The 25,634-nt window shown below is 43.8% G+C and overlaps 1 protein-coding gene across 3 annotated transcripts in view; it reads left to right on the top strand.

Moving 5' to 3' along the window:
• The window catches only part of Qtgal (queuosine-tRNA galactosyltransferase), a 65,213-nt gene that overhangs the window by 26,701 nt on the left and 12,878 nt on the right, over positions 1-25,634 (top strand). For all 3 annotated transcript variants that reach the window (XM_090351443.1, XM_090351445.1, XM_090351444.1), the window contains 3 exons: positions 41-136; positions 23,277-23,372; positions 24,791-24,915. In XM_090351443.1, the coding sequence (XP_090207569.1) occupies positions 41-136; positions 23,277-23,372; positions 24,791-24,915 (317 nt within the window). The remainder of the gene's footprint in view (positions 1-40; positions 137-23,276; positions 23,373-24,790; positions 24,916-25,634) is intronic.

Raw genomic sequence — 25,634 nt, 5'->3', positions numbered from 1 at the left:
GATCACAAGATTTTAAGTTCTAATTGTTGTTATTTTACAGATCATAGGATGCCAAGTGCAGAGAGATCCCCCAAACTCTACTGAGCGATACACACGTTGGATCAACCAGTTGGCACCAGATCAGCTTCTGACACAGGTAATGATGATGGACTGTTTTTTTTTTCTTATTGCAAGGCTGGCTGTAAAAAGGAAATGGGGTCATATTCTGAGGAGAGACTGTATGTTTCCTGCTCAGTGCTGTTGGTACAGTCCACTGGTGATTGGACAGTCATCCGCAGAGCACACTTCTCACCCCATTGAGATCTGATAGTCAGGCTGATGCAGGCTCCTATTCAGGACACTTAAAGGTGAAAGTTGCTCAGAATCTGGAGAAGGCATTTTAGTCTGCCTAGTGTATCCCGATTCATTCATTGAGCCAGGTCAGCATGCATATTGTCAGCAGTCAAAGTGACCCTAGCACTGGCATAGGGATAGCTAGGTGCCTTCAGCAGTAGACAGAAGTGGCCATGTCAGTGAATGGAGGATGGTTGTAGGACTGAACAGAGGAAAGCCATACAACTGGGTAGAGAGGTGTGGTGATGGACAGAGGGCTGGGCAGAGGGTAGATATGTCACAGAAGATGACCATGCCAATGGATGGAGGTGACCACGTCATTAACATGACAACGTGGGGCCAGATATAGGGGCAAGCTGCTGTTCTCTCCAGTTTGACCATCAGCGTCATTGTGTTGGTGGTTATCTGTGGTCCTCCTCCGTGGGTCTTTGGATGACCCCTTGGGCAGGCAAAGACTGTCATTATCCTCCTGTCAGGACATCCCTTGCTGCACAGGGAATGGCTGAGGAAGGCATCTATCTCAGAGTCCTGGCTGAATGTTGCCGTCACTGGGTGGCAGGTTGTGAATGGGATGCTACAATCCTAGTAAGTTTGAAAGGATACTGAGCTAACTGTGGCCATTCTTGGAGACTGTGCCGATGTGAGCTGGAAAACAGTTCTGCATCGTCAGAATGGCCGTAAGCCTTCAGGCCTGCATTTGTTCAGTTTTAGGAGTCAGCGTTGAGTGGGTTTGCACCCGCTCCCTCTCCTTCTCCCTCTCAGAGTTAGGCTTTTCTTTATGTATTTTAATGGTATTGGGCTTTGAGCTCAGGGTCTTGGACCTGTTAGTCAGCAGTACACCACTCAGCCCCTCCACCAGTTCTTTATGGGCTGACTGGCCTAGACTGAAATACTCCTATTGTACTTCCATGCACCTCACATCACATTCTCAGCCCATGTGCTTCCCTGAATTGTTGGGATGAAAAGCACATAATACCACTCTCAACCATTGCTTGAGCATGAATCTCTGGATTTTTTTTTTTTTTTTTTTTTTGCCTGGCTGGCCTCAAACCTCCATCTCCCAATTTCTGTCTTCCAAGTATATAGGATTATAGGCTTGAGCCTCTGCTCTGGCTGTTTTTTGTTTTTAATGGAAAGAAGCATGGCTACTTTTACAAAGAAATACATATGGTGTGCAAGCCCTGCCTCTAGCTCTTTCACCCATCACATGGACTGTCTTCTCATCTGTCCAAGGTGACTGGCTTTTTGACTATAGAATGCCTTGTTTTGTAGGACCTTAGTTAAATGGATTCCAGTCTCAGCCAGAACATCCACACTAGCTTTAAGGATGCCCTTCTATTCCACTCAGGGACCATCTGAAACATTGTGATAAAATCTATTTAGGGTCTTCCTCATGGATGGTTAGGACAGTGTTCTGTCCCTGAAGGTCTAGATTGGAGTTAATTGTTTTGAATATGAATGAATAATCAGTTGGCACAGCCGCATTTACTGCAAGGTGATGGTTGCTCCTTTAATTGACTGCGTTCTGTCACTGAACTCTGGTTCACACATACATCATTGGTCTCGACTATGCTTTCTCCAGTAGCCTGTTTGTTGACCTTCAACTACTGACATGGCCACAACAGCTTCTAGAATTGTTTGTGAATTAGGGTAGCTCAGCTCTCTAACCTTGTTCTTCTGAGTACCTTTCCATTTGTACAGTTTTGAAATCAGCTGGTTGTTTTCTACCCCAAAAACCTACTGACTACATACAAAAGAACACAACCAGACCCTTATTTTCACTACATGCAAGAATGGTCTGCAAGAGACATTTATGTACCTGTGTGTAACTGGGCTACAGCTGAGCTACCCTTTAGTAATCATGGGCTGCTTCAAGCAGGCACAAGAGCAGGAGTCCTCTACAAGCCCTTCCTGAGGGATCAGTATCTGCCCGAGACACACATGACTTGTCCATACTTTTTTATTACTTTTTAAAAAAAACACAAAAAACATGCTCGGTTTTGTTTTGTTTCTAATCTTTGCCATACTGAAGGGAATGAAGCTGGTGTTAAGCACAGACCAGGCAACTGTTCTACCATCCATAGTGTGTGTGTGTGTGTGTGTGTGTGTGTGTGTGTGTGTGTGTGTGTGTGTGTGTGTGTGTGTATTCTAGTCCTGGGGTATGAACTCAGGGCCTGGGCACTGTTCCTAATCTTTTTTCTGCTCAAGGCTAGCATTCTACCACTTAAACCACAGCTCTATTTATGATGTTTTGGTTATTAGAGTCTCACAGATTTTCTTGCCTGGGCTGGCTTTGAACTATGATCTTCATATCTCAGTCTCCTGAGTAGCTAGGATTACAGATGTGAGCCACCGGTACTTGGTTTGTTCATATGTTTATCTTCTGTTTGACCTTCTTTGAGCTGCCCTTGTAGAGGTCCACCGAGGGAAGCAGAGCATGTTAGAGCTCTTGATGTGAGTCTTGCCAGGCAGTCACATTCAGGGATTATGAAGCCCAGTGGATAGTACTTAGAGGTCAATAGGGGATGCCCAGAGGTAGCAGGACCCTGGGCACGTAGCTTAGGTTTGGAGGCTGGATCAAGAAAGGCAATGCATTACTGGTGGCCCAGTTGTTCATCTGGTGGTGATGACTACCAGCTGGGTAGAAACTGGCCTGGAGCTTGAAGAGGGATGTGGACTGAAATCATGGTGAGGCAGCCTGGAAAGGGAAGTCAGAGATGGAATGGAGGCAGAGAATGAGTTCCTCTGGGATGAGTTGACTTCATCCTCCTAACCACTTTACTCTAATGGCTGCACACTCCATAAGTCCATCTTGGACAAGCTGTTAAGAGGTTTCTCTTGTAGACGGTAGCTGGTAGGTGGTCTCTAGCCACAACCCTTACAGAAGTGTAAACAGCTGTCAATTCCACAGTATAGGCTTTGTCTGAACCCTCCCGCTCCACACAGGGTCTCCAGGGCCAGGCCAAGGTCAGGCTCTGTTGTGTCCTGCTGGACACCTGCATCACCCAGCCTCACCTAGTTAGTGGAACTAGCAAGCACTGGAAGGTACTCCCTTCCTTGCTGTTCCTACACCAGATCGTGGGAAGACCTCCCTGCACCCTGGGCCTCCAGTGATCAAGAGATGAAATGCTGTTTCTCCAAATAAGAAATGCTATTTCTGTAAACACTAGGTTTTGAAAGCACAATTTTGATCTGGAGTTTCTGTAAGTAGTATTGTGTGTGAATTTGAGCTTGACCATTCCATTAACCAGATTTAAAATGATAGACATTATCTCCTCTTTTCATGTGCCATTTTATGCATTTCTTTGGATATTCTGAATTGTTAGCCACTTTCAAATTGGCTTTGAGTCTCCCCTGCCAGCTGCTAGGACCTGTGGGTTTTGCTCCTGCTGTCAGATCTATACCACTGGCTTTAGGTTTGTTTTCCAAAACACACAGAGAGAAGGTATTCTTACATTCAGATTTGATTCACATGTAGAGAGGCTGAATATTCCACTAATGGCATTCTGCAGCTGCTCCTAATAGGGTCACATCACCTTCCTGAGCTCAGGAAATCTAATGACTGGGTCCATGTATCCTCTCCTGGCACCTTGGGATGGGGTGGGAGTCGTGGTACCTCCATAGGTTGACAAAATTACCAAGGAACAGAGGCTACAGGTAGAGTCACTGGTAGCATAGCTGCTTTCTGTCTCCAACAAGCCTGAGCTTAGATCTTAGGTCACAGTAGTCTGCCATAGCCTGTTGCTATAACCTAGATCCTGGCCAAATCATCTTTGCAAGTGTTTACCATCTTGTCAGGGGATAGAAGAATGTCCCCTTTACAGCTGAAGGTGTACACATGGCCCACTGAGCTCCAGGTTCCCTGAGCACACCCAGTGTGGGCTCCTTATTAAGGTCTAGGTGCAGAGTTATGTGAGTGCCACCTGGAGGAAGGTGGTCATACAAGCAGGTTATTGTCCCCATGGGGGAGGATCTGTGGCCTACCCACATGCTTCTCACAAGGCAGGAATTTAGTGCCCTTTGTCAAGGGCACTTTCTTAGAATATACAGACATTTTAAAAATATTTTTCCTAAAAAATCTCCCTGGCTCAGAATGAAAAAGTAGAGATAGGTCCCATGTTCAAGTGGGAGTGTAGGCTTTTCATTGCCAAAAACTTCTCCTGATCTTAGACCTTAGGTCTTGGAGGTGCTCACAGCAGTATGAGTCAGAGCCAGGGAGAGTCAGTGGCCTCCAGCCAGCTGAGGAATTGCTGAGTCTGCTTTTGTACTCACTTTAGAAGAGTATGAGTCACACAAAAACTATGCACTAAACACTTAGGGCATAATTTAAATGGGGTAGGCATGGTGTCAACCAGAAGTGCCTTCTGAATCCAGGGCAGCATGGTTACAGCTGCTGTGACAAAGAGTTATGGTAGGGCCCACTTAAGCATTGTTTCCTTTAGCAAATTGGGAGATTAAAGTCTAAAGATCCTCAAAATAAACTCAGAGAAAATCTCAACCATAGCAATTGCAAAATCACCACTGCCATTTTACCAAGGTGAGTTGTCCTCTAGTTGAGGTTTATATTCATAGTTTGAGCTGGGTCTGGCTTGTAATTTGAAGACAAGTGCTTAGATCTGATTTTATTGTTGTTAGAGGCAAGGTCTCCTTATGTAGCCCAGGCTGACTTCAGCCTCAGTCTTCTGAGTGCTGGGATTTGATTTGTCATGTCTCTTTGAAATGTCTGCCCAGATATTTGCCAAGTACAAAGGTAATGAGTAGATATTAAAGTTAGCATCAAAAAGATTTCTGCACCAATGTGTGGCTCCTGCCGCCTCATATGCTACACACCTCATCCTCTCCACATTTGTGCCTGTCACTTTCTGAGTGGGCTCCTCCTGAATTGGGAGGACCAAAGGGGAGGCAAGGTCAGAAAGCCTTCTGGGTCTAAGAATGTCCTAGGCATCTTGGCAGTATGGGAGTGGTGGGCTGGCTCTGGCCTTGACAGGCCTGGGTCTGGATACTTGGAGAAACCTCCGTGGTCTGTGCTAGTTCATCAAAAGGGTAGCTGCAGGTCTGATGTACACCACTTGCTACCTGTCCTATGCTCCACACCTACTCCTGCTGTGTCTTGGGAGGCTGTCAACCCTTCTTAGTTCTGTAGCGAGGTGCCTGTGTTCCAGATGTCAGCAGGCTGGTTTCTTCTGAGACCTCTTTCCTTGGTCTCCAGATAATGCTTCTCCCAGTGTCATCAACCTGCTTTTCCTGTGGGTATGCCCTTCCTCTCTCTATATATGGCATCTTTCTCTGGTAAGGACACCCATCCTGTAGGGTTATGGATCCACCCTTAGAACCTCATTTGACCCTAAGTATGTCCTTTAAAGCCCTCATCTCCAAATAGTCCCTAAGGGCTAGAAATTCAGTACATGAATTTGGGGCATACAAATCTCAGTCCCCAAAGCTGGGTCATTTTAGTCACTTTTGTAACCCCCCTCAGCCTCCCAGGCTGTTCTGCTCTTTATCTTCTGCCCCTGGGTGAATACTGCAGCAGTTTCTAGGTGACTTGGATGCCCTCCATCGCTTCTTGTGCCTACCCCCACCTAACACACTTGCTAAGTGTCATGCTGTGCCTTTCACTCTCCCAACAGCAGTTTGAAACAAAGCCTAGTATGGAAGAGAAACAAAAGTAACAACAGTATGCCAGTGTTAGTGCACATTTCCTAGTTAAGTTTATTCTTTAAACACAGAACCTTTACTGAAGCTAGTGTTTCTAAAACTAATTCAGTTGTAAAAATGGCTGGAGGCCCTGACACAACGCAGACTTCAGACCCACACATATGGATCTTCTGATTTTGAGTCCTGGGCAGGTCTGAATACGCATTTCTAACAACTACTCTGGAGATTTATTTATTTAGTGAGTCATGGGGCTTGAACTTGGCCTGGGCACTGTCCCTGAGCTCTTCAGCTCAAGGCTACCGCCCTGCCCTTGAGCCAAGCCCCACTTCCCATTTTCTAGAGGTTAATTGGAGATAAGAGTCTCAGGTCCTATTATGTCTGTGCTGGCTTTGAACCTTGATCCTCAGATCTCAGCCTCCTGAATAGCTAGGATTATAGGTATGAGCCACCATGCCCAGCTACCCTGGATATTTTGATAGGCCCTTTGGTCTGTATCTTTTCCCTGACTTCAAAAAACAGATCAGGCTTCTGGTGACTACACAGGATAGTGGAGTTGTTAGCACACATTCTTCCAATTGCAAAAGTCTGTATTTTGAATTAATTTTGGAGTCATAGGAATGTTGAAAAAAAAAGGTGAGTAGTTGAGTTTTCAGGGATAGGAACAGTTCCCTATTCCTGACATCTTATGTGACCTTGGTGCATGGTCAAATCAGGAGGTTTTTGTAGGAGCAGCACAGTAAACTTCAGGCTTCACTGCTGTGTGCTTGTTCCAAAGCCTAGGGTTTGAGTTTTTTCATGAGTCTAGGTCAGCCCAATCCTCCACACTCAGGACACAGGGCTGCTTTGTCACCCAAAGCAGCTGCCTCGTAGTTATAACTTTTCTCCATTATTTCAGGCTGCTGTAACAGAAAAAGTTACATCTTTCCTGATTTATAAATAACAAACACTATTTCTCATAGTCTTAGAAGAGAACATCCATGGTCAGTGCTGGAAGATATGCTGTCTGGTAAAAGGCTCCTGGCTCACAGATGATGATCCTCACAGAGGATCTTGATAGCATGACCAGCCTGGGCAACTGAGCAAGACCCTGTCTCAAAATAAAGAAGAGCTGGGGTAACAGCTTAGTGTGCATGAAGCTGTGAATTCAATCACTACTAACACAAAGGCAAAATGAGTAATCCCCAGAAACCGCAGCCAGCCTCCTTGCGTGGTAACCCTCTGGACCTTTTTTTACTCTTCCACTGGCCTTCTTCATCTGTTACTCCAATGGCACACACTCCCGAGGACTGATTCTTAAAACTGTGATCCTTTAACTGCATTCTTTTCAAAATTGTCTTTGACTATTCTAGTTCACATGCCTGTTTACATAAATCTTAGAGCCAGCTTGTGTACGTCTACAAGGAGTCCAGATGGAATTTTCATATAAAATGTGTGAAACCTTAAACCAGCTTGAGTGGAATTGACATCTTCACTGGGTTGAGTTTTCCAATTCAGGAACCTGATTTCTCCCCCAGCATTAGTTACTTAATTCTCCTGTGATTATTTTTCTTTCTCTGTTTTGAGCCAGTTCTAGGGCTTGAACTCAGAGCCTTGTGTTCTCATTCTGCTTTTTTTACTTACTGCTGGCTCTATATCACTTGAGCTAGTCTTTAGGCTTTTAAAGGCAAGAGTCTCTCAGTTTATCTGCCCAGGTTGGCTCTGAATAGAGGTCCTCAGATCCTGGCTTCCTGGCTTTTAGGTTTGAGCCACCAGTGCCCAGCAGCTACTATGACTATTTTCATTTGCATTTTTGAACAATTGTAAATGCTGTTGTATATTTAATTTTAGCTTCAATTGTTTATTGTCATTGTATAGAAAAACATGCCTCATAATTATTGGACTATTCATATTGTCTAGTTAATCATAGTTTTTTGAAACTGACTTTTGAGGAACTGACTCACCTCATCTAAATGGTTAAATATATGTATTTAGAGTTACTACTTACTGTTTATAGTGATACTTCCTTTTTTCATTTCTCATAGTAGTTGGTTCCTCATGCTTTGTGATCTATTGGTCTCCCTTCAGGTTTATCATGGACTAGTTTTTTGAAGGAACTCATTTCTGATATCTTATACACTTCTCATATGTTTAACTTTACTCTTGCTTGTCTGTTTTTAGTATATTAATGTCTCCCTTTTACCTTCATGATTCTTCTGTTTGCTTTTGGACTTGTCTTATTTTCAAGTTTTTTTTTGTTTTTTGTATTGGCAGTCCTGGGGCTTGAACTCAGGGCTATGCACTGTCCTTGGACACTTTTTACTCAGGGCTAGCGCTCTGCCCCTTGAACCACAACACCACTTCCGGCTTTTTCTGTCTATGTGGTTCTGGGAAATCAAATCCAGGGCTTTGTGCATGCTAGGCAAGCACACTACCACTAGGCCACGCTCCGGTTTTTTTAAGGTAGAGCTTAGTTTTTGTCTTGGGACCTCTATTCTCATAGAACATAGTGTTGCAAACTCCCTTTACAACTGCATCAGTTGCATTTGCCTGGGTTTTGTGGCTCATTTCCATTCTGTTCATCTGCTGGATACATTTGTAATTTCCCTTGACATTTACATATCAATCCAAGGATTGTATATGGCTGCATGCAATCTCTTACACATGTATCAGACTTCTAAGGACCAGTGGCACTGTCTCTACCTCTCTTTCCAGACTCTTGCAATCTCCTCCCCTTTCTAGTCTATGTGAGTATCCAATGCAGGGTATCCTAGTCCCCAGCTTTAGCTGGTTTGACATTTCACAGTCTAGTATAATGAGGATGATAAAGATATAAATATGTGGATATACAGAGAGAGAGAGAGAGAGAGAGAGAGACAGAAATAAAGTGAAGTAAATTACTAAGAATAATACAGAAAATTTTCCAACCAGATGAGTAGTTGAAAATGTATCTGGTGTAGGGATGTGAGCAGGCCTGTATCAGGCACAAGACATCTCAGTTTTTTAGGTTATGACCAGCTGTGCACATTAAAGAGGGAAGTACAAATCAAAACGGCCTTGAATATCTTGACTTACAGCAGCAGAATTGAGAAGATATTGGGGCACAGGCTTAAAATTCCTCCCAGAAATGAGTTTGAATATAGTGTTCCCTGCCTAACCAAAGTGTCAGTTATGTGCTTTTATGGGGGGAGGGGACCTGTAAACCAAGCTGGTGGGAACTTAGGTGCTGAGATCTGAGGGTTACAGCTTGAAGCTAGCCCAGACAGGAAAGTCTAGAGATAATCTCCCCAAAACCAGAAGATAAACTGTGTCTCAAGTATTTGAGTGCTAGCCTTGAGTGGAAAAACTCAGGGACAGCTCCCAGCCTCTGAGTTCAAGCCCATGACCAGCAATAACAACAACAAAATTTGCTGGACATTAGTGGCTCATGCCTGTAATCCAGGAGGTAGATCTGAGGACTGTAATTCAAAATCAGCCTGGGCAGGAAAGTCCCCAGCTCTTGTCTCAAATTAACCACCAAAAACCAGAAGTGGTTCTGTGGCTCAAAGTGGTAAATAAAAGAATTCAGGGAAAACTCCTAGACCCTGAGTTAAAGCAAAATCTTTATTATATCGCCCCCCACACACACACACAACCTTTGTGTCAAGGGCTGATTTTAATAGATTGCAGCTGCAGAATTGCTCAGCTACTTCTAAAACCCTAATCCACAGAAGCAGGACATGTACAAATGGTTTAGTGCCAAGTTTCAAACAAACATTTGTCACCCAACAGACAAGACAGCGACCTCCTTTCCTGCTGCACTCAGTTTTGCTGGGTAAAGGAGATCCACACTGGATCTGAATCCGTGTGTGTGTGTGTGTGTGTGTGTGTGTGTGTGTGTGTGTGTGTGTGTGTGTGTGTGTGTGTGTGTGTGTGTGTGTGTTAGACAGCCAACTGGACAGCAGGGACAACAGAGACCAGCTATTTGAGGACAACTGAGGTTCCTTTGATGCTTTCATATCATTCTAACTAGGTAGAATTCTGACTAGAGATGATCAGTCATAATCTCACAGATGATAACTTCACCTATTGGCCTCTCAGGAGCCAAGCAGGTACAGCAAATGTTTCCCTTTTATTTTTCTCTCATTTTTTAATTGTAATTAATAGAAGGGTTACAGTTATATTCACCAGATGGGTGCATTACTTCACACACATTCATACCCCTTCTCATGTTTTTGTCCCCATTTCCCTCCCCCCACCCCTCCCCTCATCTTGTTCTCCCCTCTTCCCTTTCCTATTTCAAATACATAAATAATCGTATATGCAATATACCAGATAACAAGGTAAGATACTGTAACAATATAAGAATAACCTAGAGACAGCCGGGAGTTTGGCCTAGTGGTTATAGTGCTTGCCTAGCATGCACAAAGGCCCGCGTTCGATTCCTTGGTACCACATACATAGAAAAAAGCCGGAAGTGGTGCTGAGGCTCAAGTGGTAGAGCTCTAACCTTGAGAAAGTCCAAGGACAGTGCTCAGGCCCTGAGCTCAAGCCCAGGACTGGCAAAAAAAAAAAAAAAAAAGAATAACCTAGGGACAACAAAAGAGATGAGAAATAACATAGTACATTAAGAACAACAATCACACATTATATGGCTCTTGTTTCTATATCTTGGAGGTCCTTTCATTAGCCTCATCCTATATGGCCTTATGTATCTAGGTTTTGAGCTATTGTAATCCACTGGTAGGAGAGTCTAAGAGTCCAAGGTTTGTGCTCATTATTACAAATGAAGGAAACCAGTGAGCCTAAGTTCCTTTGGGTCTGGCTTACTTAATATGATTTTTTCCAAGTCTTTCCATTTCCTTACAAATGGGGTGGTGTGGTTCTTTCTTATGGCAGCATAGAATTCCATTGTGTATAAATACTACATCTTGTTGATCCAATCATCTACTGAGGGGCATCTGAGTTGGTTCCACATCTTTGCTATGGTAAATAGTGCTGCAATGAACATCATTGTGCTAGTGGGTTTAGTATGTCCTTATTTGTGGACGATTGGATAATTGCCAAGTAGTGGAATTGCTGGGTCATTGTTTAGTCTTTTGAGGAACCGCCATACTGCTTTCCATAGTGGTTGAACGATTTTACACTCCTACCAACAGTGTAGTAGCGATCCCTCCTGGCTTCATCCCCATCAGCATCTGTTGTTAGATTTCTTGATAATGGCCATTCTAACTGGAGTGAGGTAGAATCTCAGAGTTGTTTTGATTTGCATTTCTTTTATGGCCTATTTTTCTCTCATTTAAAAAAAAATTACAAACAGCCTCTTATTGCGTGTGTTCCATCCATAGTTTGGTATGTAGTTAGGAAAACTAGTGAGAACTTTGCTATGCATTATCTAAGTTATTTTTTAAATTTTTCTTAGATTCATACATAGGAATGGAATCACTTGGTGAAATCATAATTCTAGCCATCTTGCCCTATAGGCAGCCAGCTTGAGATCAGGCCTTTGCTATTGAGGCTCACAGGTGAGTTAGCCTAAGTTTCAGGGACCAGACCAAGGGTGAGAAGTCTCAACAATTGTGCCAAGATAAGGCCAGACAGATTTTGAATGTCAGACAAAACATGTGGAGAAAAAGGCCCCAAATATCACTGGGAACGTGTGAAGAGGAGGGTGCCCCTGTCACTGGGAATGTGTGACAAAAAGTTCCGTGTACTCATGGGCCATGGGAGAGTAACAAGTGCAATTGATTCCCTCCTAATCAGTCCCAAGGTGTCTGTCAGTGCTGCTGTGCTGTTGATGGCATACAGTGAATGTCACCCTCATCTCTGATTGTGCACAGCTGTCTAGGACATGTGATTTTTTTTTTTTTTTGCAAACATTCCACCTACTGTTACTGCCAAGAGCCAGAATTTTTCATAGTAGATGAAAATGCAGTTTCAGACAACCTTAGTCTTAGAAATGTACTCATACTTCTTTTGGAAAAGAATTTTGGATCACTTGATATACATCACTTTATGAAACAGTTTATTCTGCTACTCACCACAAATCCATTTTCTAATAGAAAGCCCAGATACAGCTTACCTGGAAACAATGTTACTCCTGGGGTGAGCTGTGGGGAACATTATTTAAACTTCTCTGTGCTCACTGGAATGATTTTTCCTGTTAAGGAACAAGTCAGGAAGGAGGCTGAACCAAAGGAAGAAATTTGGTAAATTTTTCATCAGTGAAAAATTTCCATTTCTACCAGTGAAATTAGAAATAAAGAAGAAAATAAAAGAGCATAATGTGTTTAACATCTGTATATACTTGTAGTTAGGATCCAACTTGTCCTAAAAGAAATAGTTTTTCCCATTAGTACACAGGAGTCTGGAGAGGCCAGAAGCCTGGGGATATGGCAGCTGTCTCTCCCTAGCTGCTCAGATGACTTGTCAGTCACATCTGTATTTCAAGCCCATGACCTTGGGCAAGTTGCCTAATTACTCTGATGATCAGCCTCATGTCTTCAAAATAGAGAAAATGATGACATTGCCTCTGGTATCTGTGGGCACTGGCTCAGGGAGTGAGGTAGAGAGAGCATCACTCACGGTGCCCCAGGCAGGGCACACCATTCTCATGCTTGCAATGACAGACTAACCTTGAAAAGATTCCTACTTTGGAGTCATAGCACTTAGTTCAGCATCAACTGAGATGTTCCCCTTGTGTGAGCCTGAGGTTATGGTTCTATTGGGGTATGAAGCAAATAAGCCAGAATTTTCACAAAGGTCCAGGAAATGATACAGCTTTTGTGTGCTATTGATAAGCTCTTGATATGTCTGTCCAGGAGAGATAGGTGAGGACACTTTGCTTTCTGCATACCCTTAGCATACATATGCGTACATCCACATAGATATACAAGTACATAGCAAAAAGTAAAACTTGCGGTGGGTTTGAGGTATTCTGATCTTTGTCCTCACATATACTTATAGATGCTTCACCAGAGGTATAAACTTGAGCAAGTGCATTATTTATTAAGTAGTAAAAGGCTGGACCCTACGAAAATATGAATGAGTGAAAATTAAAACTAAGCAAGATGTTAATAGGCACACATTTCAGATGCTCCAACTTCTTCCAGGCAAGTTAATAATGAAGGCAAAATGAGCCTCAGGAACAGACCTCAAAAAGATGGAATCAGGGGCCGGGAGTTTGGCCTAGTGGTTAAAGTGCTTGCCTAGCATGCATGAAGACCTGGGTTCGATTCCTCGGTACCACATATAGAAAAAAAAAAGCCGGAAGTGGTGCTGAGGCTCAAGTGGTAGAGCTCTAGCCTTGAGAAAGTCCAAGGACAGTGCTCAGGCCCTGAGCTCAAGCCCAGGACTGGCAAAAAAAAAAAAAAGATGGAATCAGAATTCAGAATAGCTGTAATGTGGGATTACCAGTGTCTAGAGTTCACCAACAAGTAAATAAAATACAAAGAAGTAGAAAACCCTGGCTCTTACTCAGTGAAAAAAAGTGATTGGTAGAAATGGGGTGGGAGAAATGTCCTTTGGCTGCCTTCATGCTGCTCCAGCAGTGAGCTTCTTTGTCAGTTAGCTCCCTTATGCAGGCACAAATTGTGAAGGGCTGTGAGCTGAACTCAGTAAGCTTAGGCCTGGGGAAGTTTGCTTTGAAAACCAAGTAGACAGTGGTTTTTGTTTATACCAAATCCATTCTCTATGTTATTCATTCATTATATAAAATAAGGTAAAAATATATCAAAAATATTATTTTCTGATGTCCAGAATATATTTAAAAAGAAAGCTGTTGCCATGGTTAGTGGCTTGCCACCAACCTACAGTACTAGCTACTTGACAGGAAGGGATTTGGAGAATTGTGGCTCAGAGCCAGCCTGGGTAAAAGCCTCTTTGGACTCCATCTCAACCAGTGGATAGGTGTAATGGTCCTAGCTATCATTCCAGCAACAGAAGAAACATAGTGTCTGAGTACAGTGATATTCACCCCTCATCTTAGGCACATAAATAAGAAAAATGCAGTCCAGCTGGCACAAGCATGAAGTGAGACCCTGTCAAAAACAACCTACACTCCAAAGGCTGGTGTAATGGTTCAAATGGTTCACGTAGTCGAGTACCTGCCTAGCAAGTGCAAGGCCCTGAGTTCAGTACCCAGTACCACCAGAAATCAAACAAACAAAAGGCTGCCAGCTTTGATGTCATTTCAAAGCCTTTATATTTTCTAGATAAACAATGAATGAAAAACAAGAGCTCGGCACAGTGGCATACATCAATAATCCTAGCCCTTGGGAAGCAAGATGTAAGCCAGCTTATGCTACATACAAAGTGAGACCTTGTCTAAAAAATAAAAAGAAGAGAGGGAGGGAGGAAAGAAAATGGAAGGAAGGAAGGAGGAAGGAAAGAAGGAAGGAAGGAAGGAAGGAAGGAAGGAAGGAAGGAAGGAAGGAAGGAAGGAAGGAAGGAAGGAAGGGGAGGAGGAAGGGAAGGGCTACTGAGAATTCTAGCTGTCTTTCTGTTGTGCTCATCACAAGTCCAAAGCTAATAATATTCTAAATGTTTTCAGGAACAAGGGAAACTTTAAGAAAAGTTTAATGGCAATGAGCAAACAAGTAGAATGTTAACAGTTTTAATTTTAAAAAATAAAAATTACTTTTGAGTTAAAGGAATTAAAAAAATGTTAAACTATTTTTAAAGGAATTTCTAGAGTTGAAAAGTAACTAGAGGCAGATATGCACAGAAAGGTGTTTCCAAAGCAATAGCATTCCCCTCTTAACTGCTGTAGCGGCATCTATCCATCCATGGTTGGTCATTCTTTTGCGCAGGTCAGACTGGTCAGTGGAACTTAAAACATGCTAGCATGATTCATCAAAATGGTTGAGTTGTCAAAAGTGAATGATGTGTAATGAAAAGCACATTCTGAAAATCGGAGACCCAAGCTGGGCGACAGTGGCTCAGGCCTATAATCCTATCTACCTACTTAGAAGGCTCAGATCTGAGGATCTTGATTCAAAGCCAGCCTGGGCAGGAATGTCTATGAGACTCTTACTCCAGTTAATTACATCAGAAGCCAGAAGTGGCACTGTGGCTCAAGTGGTGGAGTACTAGCCGTGCCCCAGGAGGCCCTCTCATGGCTCTGTGTGGGTGGGCATGTCTGTCTCCATCTGGCCTTGTGGTGAATTGCTGCTCAGACCTCAGCATCATTCCTGCAGTGTTGGGCTGTTTGTAAGTCAGGAGATCTGAGGCTTGGGCTTCTTTTTCTTGGTTCTATTGGAGTCCTCAGTAGAGTGACTTCCCCACAGTTGATACACAGTGCAGATCACATTTGTTACCTTAGTACTTGCCCTATTATTTGAACTACTCTTCCAGCCTTTTCTACTTGTTTTTGAGTGATTGTAGTTATTGATGTATTCTGACTAGTAGGCCCTTATCGAATACATAAACCTGACATTGTAGATTGAGAAAATTTTCTCTTAGGATATGATCTGTCCTTATATTTTCCAAGGAATCCAGTTTAATATTAACCTTTCAAGTTTGAAATTGTGTTCTATTTTAGAATACTATCCCTCGCCTGCAAACATTTTCTTTGGTATTTTCTTCTCGTTTTATTTTTATTTTATTTTATTTTATTTTTATTTTTTGCCAGTCCTGGGCTTGAGCTCAGGGCCTGAGCACTGTCCTTGGACTTTCTCAAGGCTAGAGCTCTACCACTTGAGCCTCAGCACCACTTCTGACTTTTTTCTATGTATGTGGTACCGAGGAATCGAACCTGGGTCTTCATGCATGCTAGGCAAGCACTTTAACCACTAGGCCAAACTCCCGGCCCCTCTTCTCGTTTTATAGTTCTGGCTCTTATGTTTAAAACTGACATTCATGGTCAGGTAGATGTATATGATGTGAGGTAAGGGTTGAGGTTCATTTTTTTCCAATTTCAATTGTTGGATTTTCAATTGTTTCTCTTCTGTATCTCTCACTTAATTGTCCTGTAATTTTGTTACAAATCAGTTAAACCTGCCTGTGTGAATCCATTAGAGGCTCTCTGCCTACTACATCTGTAGGTGTAGTACCTACTTATCACTATGGGTGTGTGTGTGTGTGTGTGTGTTTCTGTCTGTCTGTCGTCCGTCCGTCCTAGGGTTGGAACCCAGGTCCTGGGTACTGTTCCTGAGCTTTTTTGGAGGAAAGCTAATGGTCTATCATTTGAACCACAGATCCACTTGCAGCTTTTAACTAGAAGACAGCAAATCAAGTCTTCAGACTCTTCTGCCCAGGCTGACTTTGAACTTTGGATCTCAGATCTCAGCCTCCTGAATAGGTGTGAGTCACTAGCACCTGGCTGCTTTTTGTTTTATTCAGTTCAGAGTACTTTCTAGTTTTTGTGATCTTTCTTCTCTTTGCTTTATAGAAGCTTAAGATTTCCCATAGGAGTCTCATTTCATTTTTTTATTTTTTTTGTGAGTCATAGGGCTTGAACTTGGCCTGCACGATGTCCCTGAGCTCTTCAGCTCAAGGCTACTGCCCTACCCTTGAGCCAAACCCCACGTCCCATTTTCTAGAGGCTAATTGGAGATAAGAGTGCTGGGGCTGGGGGCTGGAGTTGAACTTTTATCATCAGATCTCAGCCTCCTGAGTAGCTAGGATTATAGGCCTTTCTCTCTATGCAGCTCCCAGCCTACACGCATGAATACCCTGTAGCTCTGAGGCTTGTGTCTGTGGTCTGCCCACACTGGGACCCAGAGCTCCACAGCCACCAAACCACGGGTCTTCTCCATAGCACAGGGCCTAGCACCCTCAGGAGGACAGATTCCAGAAGCCTGCTGACCCATTCCAATCTCTCTCATAGGTTTTTTAGGTCCTGTATGGGATGGCCAGCACAAAAGGTTCACAGAACCCTCCCTGCTTCCTTCATAGCCTTTGTTTCTGCCAGTCTAGTGCCTGGTTCCCTTTTGGAAGGTGCAAAACCATAGACAGCAGAGGGAGGAGAGTCTCATCCTCAGCATGGCATGACCTTGTCCTGACATGTCTGTTTGAAGGAACCTTGGGCTTACCCACAGACTTGACCCTTGATGACTTGGGAAGTCTTGGTTCTTTTGCTGTTTAAACCCTTTGGCTGAAGTGACCAGTGCCCCCACCAGTCATGTCTGTCCTTCTGTACACTATGTCATGGTCACCTCAGTAAAGGTGGATTGAGTTGCTTTACAGACAGGACTATAGTACCATCCTACTTAAATATGAGACCCACAGATGAAACCAAATACAATCTTAAAATTTTTAGGGCCGGAGTGTTGCCTAGTGGTAGAATGCTCGCCTAGCATTCACAAAACCCTGGGTTTGATTCTTTGGTACCATATACACATAAAAAGCCAGAAGAAATGGTGCTGTGGCTCAAGTGGTAGAATGCTAGCCTTGAGCAAAAGTGCTCAAGGACAGTGCCCAGGCCCTGACTTCAAGCTTTAGGACTGACACAAAAAAAAACTTTTCTTTTTAAATTAGGAAAATTTAAGAGTACAAAATGACTGTTGTTTCAACATGTGATCCGTATAAAAAATATCAGTGAGATACTTCACTTTTTTTTTTTTCTTAATCCATAGGGAGTCTCCCAAACCCCATGTGTGTTTTAGACACTGTGCCCATCACTGGGACCAGGCCTGGCTTCCCTTTCCTATCATCCTGGGTGGCCGCTGGCTGCCACCCTGACCCACGAGGCAGAGTAGCTGATGCTGGGGATGGCCGTGTCTTCTTTGGTGAATCTCACACATAAGCACACTGCTGAGTCAATCATCAGGTGTCCAGCTGCAGAATGCACTTACCAGAAAATAACTCGGGATTTTTTTTGGCAAATAAAAGTTGAAAACAGGAAGCTCAATTTTTGCTTTGTAATAGTTTCCAAATAACAGTGTGAACTTTGTTTCGTTTTGTTCTGTTTTTCTAGCTGGAAAGAATTGGTATTCATGGTCTCCCCAGGTCTTGTGTGACGTTTATCAGTCTACCCGAGCCACCTCCCAGGAGTTAGCATCAGATGCTTCTGAGTCCCATGTGGCCACCCCAGACCATGGCAGGTCCCCATACCAAGATGTCACTGTACCCCATTTTGATATGCAGAATGCCAGGCAAGTGAATTATTTTTTCACCGAACTGCATCACCCCTTTCCACATCAGTGTTCCTTTTGATGGCTTTTTTGGGGGCTTTTTTTTCTTTTTGCCATTTCTGGAACTTGAACTCAGGGCCTGAGCACTATCCTTGGGCTTTTTTTTCTCAAGACCAGAGCTTTACCACTTGAGCCACAGCCCCACTTCCAGCTTTTTTCTATGTATTGTGGTACTGAGGAATCAAACCCAGGTCTTCGTGCATTCTAGGCAAGCATTCTCCCACTAGGCCAAACTCATGGTCAAGATTTCCTATTGAGCATAAAGGTGCCAGTGGCTCATACCTACAGCCCTTGCTACTCAGGAGGCTTAGATCTGAGGACCATGGTTCAAAACCAGCCTAGTCAAGAAAGTCCATGGAACTCTTACCTCTAGCTAACTACTAAAAATACCTGGAAGTAGAGGTGTAGATCAAGTAGTAGAGTGCTAACATTGAGCACAAAAGCTCAAGGACAGTGTCTTATGTCCTAAGTTCAAACCCCAGGACTGCCAGACACGCACATACAAAGCATTAAAGCCCTACCTTTGTGTTAGCCATCTTTGACTGATCTGGCTGCTGGGCCAATAATTTAGGGTAGATTTACCATTTTTAGTTTGTTACATACATGTTAACCCACAGCACATCCCTAGAGACTGTTTTTCTTCACCAGGCACAGGTGGATCTCTGCTTACAGGGTTGGCTGTGTCTCAGGACTGGGAGTCCTGCTGCACAGCATCGTGGTGTCCATCCATCTGTTGCTCCTGGGCCTTTGGGCTTCTTGTTTGGAGCTATTTTTCAGGAATTAACATTTGTGTGACAAATATTTTTACTTTTCTTGAGTTAATACCTAGAGAGGACCAGTGGTATGGTTCAAGTAGTTGAGTGAGATGCTGGATGCACAGTCTAGGGCTCTGAGAACTGGCTTGACTATCAGAAAGCAAACACATTGTTCCACCTTTCCTTCATTACCCTAAGATTTTTCACTAGGTATTGCCAGTTTTGGAGGATGTATTTCATCTATTTTATTGCAGTTGAAATTGTGCTTTCCCTGGGGCCAGGAGTTTGGCCTAGTGGTAGAGTGCTTGCCTAGCATGCACGAAGACCCGGGTTTGATTCCTTGGTACCACATACATAGAAAAAAGCCAAAAGTGGTGCTGAGGCTCAAGTGGTTGAGCTCAAGCCCAGGACTGGCAAAAAAAAAAAGAAAAAGAAAACCAAAAAGAAAAAATGTGCTTTCCCTCTCCTTCACATGTACTACAGGTTCAAGAGCCACTGTCTACTTCCTACACACATACTGCCCCAATGTGAACCAAAAGGGTCTGTAGACATTGCCACATAGCCCACTTGGCCTCCACCAAGAATGCCAAGCTACACTTGGCATTGGTGTGGGCTGGGTGTAAAAAGCCAGCTTTCCAAGATTTAAAGAGAAGCAGACTCCCTTGTATTGAAAGAGTAAGCAGTAAAGCAGGGCTTTTACAGTAGTGGCTCATAAGCTTGCTACTTCTGCCTGTAGACCGGTTCTACATAATCTATAAAATAAATTTAAAACTCACCACTTAGCTGGGCACGGTGGCTCATGCCTGTAATCTTAGCTACTCAGGAGGCTGAGAGCTGAGGATCACGGTTCAAAGTCAGCCCAGGCACTAAAGAAGGAGAGACTGCTATCTCTAATTAATCACCAGAAAATGGGAAGTGGGACCTCTAACCTTGAACTGAAGAGCTCAGGGACAGCGCCTAGGCCCAGAGTTCAAGCCCCCTGACCCACAATAAACAAAAAACAAACAAAAAACACTCACCACTTGTGATCCAGGTGATAATATTGTGAAAGTGAGTGACACTGACACATCAAGTTCTTAATCCTGGACACCTCAGAATGTGGCTTGAGTTGGACATGTTCTTTACAGAGGTGAAGATGAGGGCTGCACCGTGACCCCCAAAATCGTGCGTGACCCTGTTAGTGGTTGAGTGCTTATATTTAGGCCTTTGATACATTTTGAGTTTGTTTTTTGGTTGGTTGGTTGGTTGGTTGGTTGGTTGATTTTTCCCATTCCAGTGCTTGAACTCAGTGCCTTCTCAGGCTTGCTCAACTGTTTTGCTCAAGACTGGTGCTCTAACATTTGAGTCCTAGTTCTGATCTAGTAGTTTGCTGGTATTGGATTCTTCTGGACGTGGGCCTTAGATCTCAGCCTCCCCAGCAGCTAGGATCACAGGTGTGAGCCACCGGAGCCCAGCCTGAGTTGATTTTTACATACAGTATCAGATAAAAGTCCAACTTTATATGTTGGCATATTGTGTGTAATTACTGAATTGTCTTGGTAATAACTTTTTTGAAAATCAATTGGTCATAAATATCTGGGCTTATTTCCTTTCATGGCTCTGACCATCATCTTGTGATGAAAAAAAAAAAAACCAGACGGGATTTTGATTATACTAAATATGCAGATAAATTAGGGAGTATTTACATCTTAGTGTTTTGGTTTTTGATTTTTGTTTGTTTTGTTTTTGTCGCTTGTGGGGCTTGAACTCTGGGCCTGGGCACTATCCCTGAGCTCTTCAGCTCAAGGCTAACCCCCTACTCCTTGAACCATAGCCCCACTTCTGATTTTCTGGTGGTTAATTGGAGATAAGTCTCATGGACTTTAGTGCCCAGGCTGGCTTTGAATGTTAATCCTCAGATTGCAGCCTCCTGAGTAGTTAGGATGACAGGCGTGAGCCACCACACCTGGTGGAGTATTTATATCTTAAAGATAGTTGTTTTATTTGTTTTTGTTTTTATAAAAATGTGATGGCCTTCCACTTATTTATACCTTTATTTTTTTATTTTTATTTTTATTTTTATTTTGTTGGTCAAGGGACTTGAACTCTGGGCCTGGGCATCGCCCCTGAGCTCTTCAGCTCAAGGCTAACCCCCCTACTCCTTGAACCACAGTGCCACTTCTGATTTTCTGGTGGTTAATTGGAGATAAGTCTCATGGACTTTAGTGCCCAGACTGGCTTTGAACCACAGTCCTCAGAACTCATCCTCCTGAGTAGCAAGGGTTACATGTATGAGCCACCATGCCTGGCCCAATGTGCCTTTATTTTTAAAATGTAATTTTTGACGTAGAAGTGAGGTAAGCCAAGCTTAGGAAGACCAGTGGCACCTGTTTTCTATCACATGCAGAAGCTAGATCTAAAATACACCAGAACTGGGCATTTACACACAGTGAAACTAAAGAAGATCCTCTTAGGGGAGGAACACAAAGGTGCAATGCCTCTATGCCTCTATTCATATAAAATAATATTTATCACAATGAATTTTAGGAAATAGAAATGAGGGGTTTTTTTAATGTAATTTTTGATGGACTTCTTAAATTTATTCCTAAGTGCTTTATGTGCCATGTGTTTTCTTAATGTCACTTTTGAATACTCACTACTAGTGTATATGGTCCTGTTGTGTTTGTTTGTATAAGGATCATTGTTGACATAGATTGCAATTGCATGTGCACATATGTGTGCACACGTATGTTCCTTATTCTTACTTCCTTAAAGGACTGTGCTCTCTGCAAGTATAGTTTTACTTCTTCCTTTCTAAGCTGGTACCGTTTATTTTTTGTCTAGTTGCTCTGGTTACCACTTTCATTCACAATGTCTAGCAGAGGTTGTGAGGATAGACATTTTCCATTATTTCTGACCTGGGTGCTGGCAGCTCTCTAACATGTCACTGTTACTTGTTGGTTTGGAAGTATGGATAGACAAGCTTGTTGTACCATTTGAGCCACGCCCTCAGCCATTTTTTGCTTTATTTTTTAATAGCACGTCAAGTTTAGGCGTACGCTGGCTTGGATCACAGTCCTCCTACTTATACTTCCTTCATGGCTAGGTTGACAGGCTCACACTGTGCTCAGGTGTGTGTACACATACGAGGGCTTGAACGTGGGGCCCCACAGTTTCTGGGCTTTTCTGTTTAATTGAATATAGGAGTCAAATGGTTTTGTCTGCCTAGGCTCATTTCAAGCTGCAGTCCTCAGGTCTCAACTTTTTTAAGTAGCTAAGATTATAGCTATAAGCCATCAGTGCCTAGCTTAATGCCTAGCTTTTTAACTGGTTGAGTTGGGGGTGTCTACCTCCTGAGTAGCTGGGATTACAGGCGTAAGCCCCCAGCCATAACAGCATTTCGAAGTTTTAAGCATGACTTTAGCTATCATTTCAACCTTCAGTAGGTTGATGAAGTTCCTAGTTTGAGCAGCTATACCATGACAGAGTGTTGGATTTTGTTAAGTGTTTCTTCCACATCGATTGAAGTGGCTACCTGGTTTTTGTCCCTTATCGTGATGTGGTATATGACAGGGATGGGCTTTCATGGTGATCCATTTGTCCTCAGGTAAGTCCTAGTCATAGTGTAAGTCCACTGCTGTAATGACTGCAGAGTTCACTACAACTCTGTTGAGAATTTTTGCATCTGTTTTCACAAGAGACATTAGTGTGCCTTTACTTTTATTCAATATTTTAGCCTTGCTTTGGTAGCAGATGATGCTGCCCTTGCAGGGTGTGTTAGAAAGTAACTTCCTTCTCTTGTTTGAAAATCCAGAGGAACAGCATTGATTCTTAAGTATTTGACAAGAATTTACCAGGGAAGCCTCCTAGCTTAGGTTTTTCTTTGTTGGGAATGTTCTTGATTTTTCTATCTCGTTATTAAAATTGTTTTTCAATTTTTGATGTTTTCTTCAGCTGATCTTGGTCTGTGTCTCTAGAATCTCTTCATATTTCCCATTACCTTTTATGATACTTCAGGTTTTTCTCCATATAGCAGTACTGTCATCAGATGCAAATGATATCAGCTCCTGAATAGGTGAAATAGGCAGGTTGCTGATTTCTACCTGTCTTGCTGGCCAGATGCCATTGTTGAGTTCCCATGAGAAGAGACATGAAATTGCTTTTGTCTTTTATTTTATTTATTTATTTATTTTTTGCCAGTCCTGGGCTTGAATTCAGGGCCTGAGCACTGTCCTTGGGTTTTCTCAAGAGTAGAGCTCTACCACTTGAGCCTCAGCACTACTTCCAGCTTTTTCTATATATGTGGTACTGAGGAACTGAACCCAGGTCTTCGTGCATGCTGGGCAAGCACTTTACCACTAGGCCACATTCCCGGCCCTCCTTTGTCATTTAATGACAGGTTGGGGGTAGGTTGTGCAAGAAGCTGTACTTTTCTGTTAATGCTGTCCATCCTAATTGCTTCTAGGTATTCACCTCAAATGGCCCCACGGTGGTCATGCCCACCTGGTTCTGCTCTCGAACTTGGTTTTTCCACGTGGGCCCATTTGACGAGGGAGGGAAGGTAAGTGATAAAGAAGGACCCAGACCCCTTACCTGATTCCTTGGTGTCTTCTTCCCTTGCTTGTTATGTGTGATGCACATCTTCTGTCTCCTCAACCAGGGCTCAGGAAGCACCTGTCCTCAAGCCCAAGTTATCTCATCCTGGGTGAGCTGTCTGTGGGAATGTAGAGGATCTGGCAGGGGTCTCTGGCTGTCTCTAGGAGACACAGGAGTAGAAAAGCCCTGCTCCTGTCAGGAGCCTGAAGGGTCTTTGCCTCCTGTGGGAATGAGGACCCCTGGGCCGCACAGGCTCTATAGGGAGTCGCAGGGACCCTGCTGGCCTCCATATTGCCTTGCCAACAGCAGTGATGATGCTCCGGAATGTTCTAGCCCCACACGTAAATCTGTCATGAGCATTACTCTCCCGGTCCTGGCTAAACACTAACTTACTTTCTTCAAGCCCTTTGTATTCCCACTCTCTTCTTCGGGGGTAGTTTTATGCATAGGTATTAGATTTCTGATTCAAGAATCCTTCCTCCCCCATATCCTCAACTGTTTGCTGTTAAGAGTGTGGTTTAGGTCAGAAGCTGCCAAAGGGCCTGTTCTGTGACATAGTTAGCGGTTGTTATTATTGTAGGGGAAGAGGTGGGTTTTAACCAAGGAGGCTTTGGTCCTGATCTCTGTCCTGTCATTCTGGATAGTTTTCCAGTTCCCAACTCAACATCGCCCCTTTAGGACACACACTAGTGATGAAATGGAGCCCATCTTGAATAGGCCCTACTTGGGACCAGAACTCCTGGGAGAACTGTGCCCTGACTCCCATTTCCTTCTGTCTCAGGGACCATGCTCCCCTGGGCTCTGACCACAATGTGCTCAGCATCTTGCTGGGGGCTTCTCAGGCGCTTAGCTTAGCTTCTCCCCTTTTCCCCATTGCTGAGCTACTGGGCCTAAGGACATTGTAGCTGAGGCTGTTCTGCTCTCTGATCTTCCTGAAGTTGTGTCTATGCTTAGTGTGCAGTGTTTGTTCTAAAACCTTCTGTGTCCCACTAAGTAGAATCTAGGTCAAAATTAAGACTGTAGACCCTGCCTGTTTCACCTTCTGTTCCACGTCTTCCTCTGGCCTGTCTCAGGGCTCATTTTTCTATGTATGGAGGGAGTCACTTGAGAATGTCATTGTGACCCTCCATTGCCACATCACTGTTGATCTTCCAAAACTGGTTTCATTTTGTTTCTTTTCTTTTTTTGAGATAGGTTCTCACTATGTTTCCCAAGCTGACCTAAACTTCTCAGCTTAAGCAAATCCTTCTTCCACCTTGGCCTCTTGACCACACCTGGCTCAGAGTTAGTTTCCTGGCCACAGAAGCATCCTTCTCTTCCCCTGCCCAGTAGCCAAGTCAGCCAGCACAGCTGAGTGAGTGCACTCTCCTTTGGCTCCTGCAGGGTGTGCCAGAGGACCTGCTGTTTTTCTACGAGCACCTCAGGAAGGGAGGTAGCATCTTCCGTGTGGACCACAGCCTGCTCCTCTACCGCTACCACCCAAGTGCAACCACACATTCCATCCTTGAGTAAGTAGATCACAGCAGGTACTAGAAACTCGGTGGAGGCCCAAGGATGTGTGCGACTCCGTTGTAAGACTGGCTCTGTAGAAAACTGGAGTCCCACCAAGGAGGCAGTATGTGGGATGTAGAGGTCATGACAGAGTCCTTGTAGGAAGTGCAGGGTCTGAAAAGACCAGGATGAAGATCAGATGCTGGCTCTGTCCCTGGTGTGAAGTGGAGCCTTGATCCCACGGAGTGAACTACTCTCGTGTGGGGCACAGGCCTTGGTCCCATGGAGTGTTGGTTGGGTGGTAGAAGCCTTAGTTGCACCTCACACCGTACTCACAGACCCTGGACACTCATCCAGGGAACTGGGTGCCACAGGGTATGACTGAACTACATCCTCCACTAGAGACATCCTGGCCTTAAATGGGCCAAGGAGCCCAACCAACACCCTTGCTCTTCTCTATGCTGACTGGGCCCTGTCTCTCCAAGGCCTCTGGCCTAGCATAGGCTCAGGTCTCCTGCTCCAGGGGAAGGCATAGGAGAGGGAAAGTTTGGGTAAAGTAGGGTGAGTTTTTAATTTTTCAATCTGAACTTGGTGTGTGTGACTTGGGAGGTGTTACTGTCATGTACATGACCTAGTAGCTACTCACTGTCAGGTGCTGGCCCCCTAGATACTAGAGGGCTGGCCTCAGGGTGTCCCCCGGCTGTGAGGAGCTGGGTCATGGTCACAAGTATGTAGT

The sequence above is a fragment of the Megascapheus bottae genome, chromosome 17 (assembly GCF_031878675.1).
Source record: "Megascapheus bottae isolate mThoBot1 chromosome 17, mThoBot2.hap1, whole genome shotgun sequence".
Classification (NCBI taxonomy): domain Eukaryota; kingdom Metazoa; phylum Chordata; class Mammalia; order Rodentia; family Geomyidae; genus Megascapheus; species Megascapheus bottae.
Note: the sequence above shows the minus strand (reverse complement) of the source record. Positions and strands in the feature narration are given on the sequence as shown.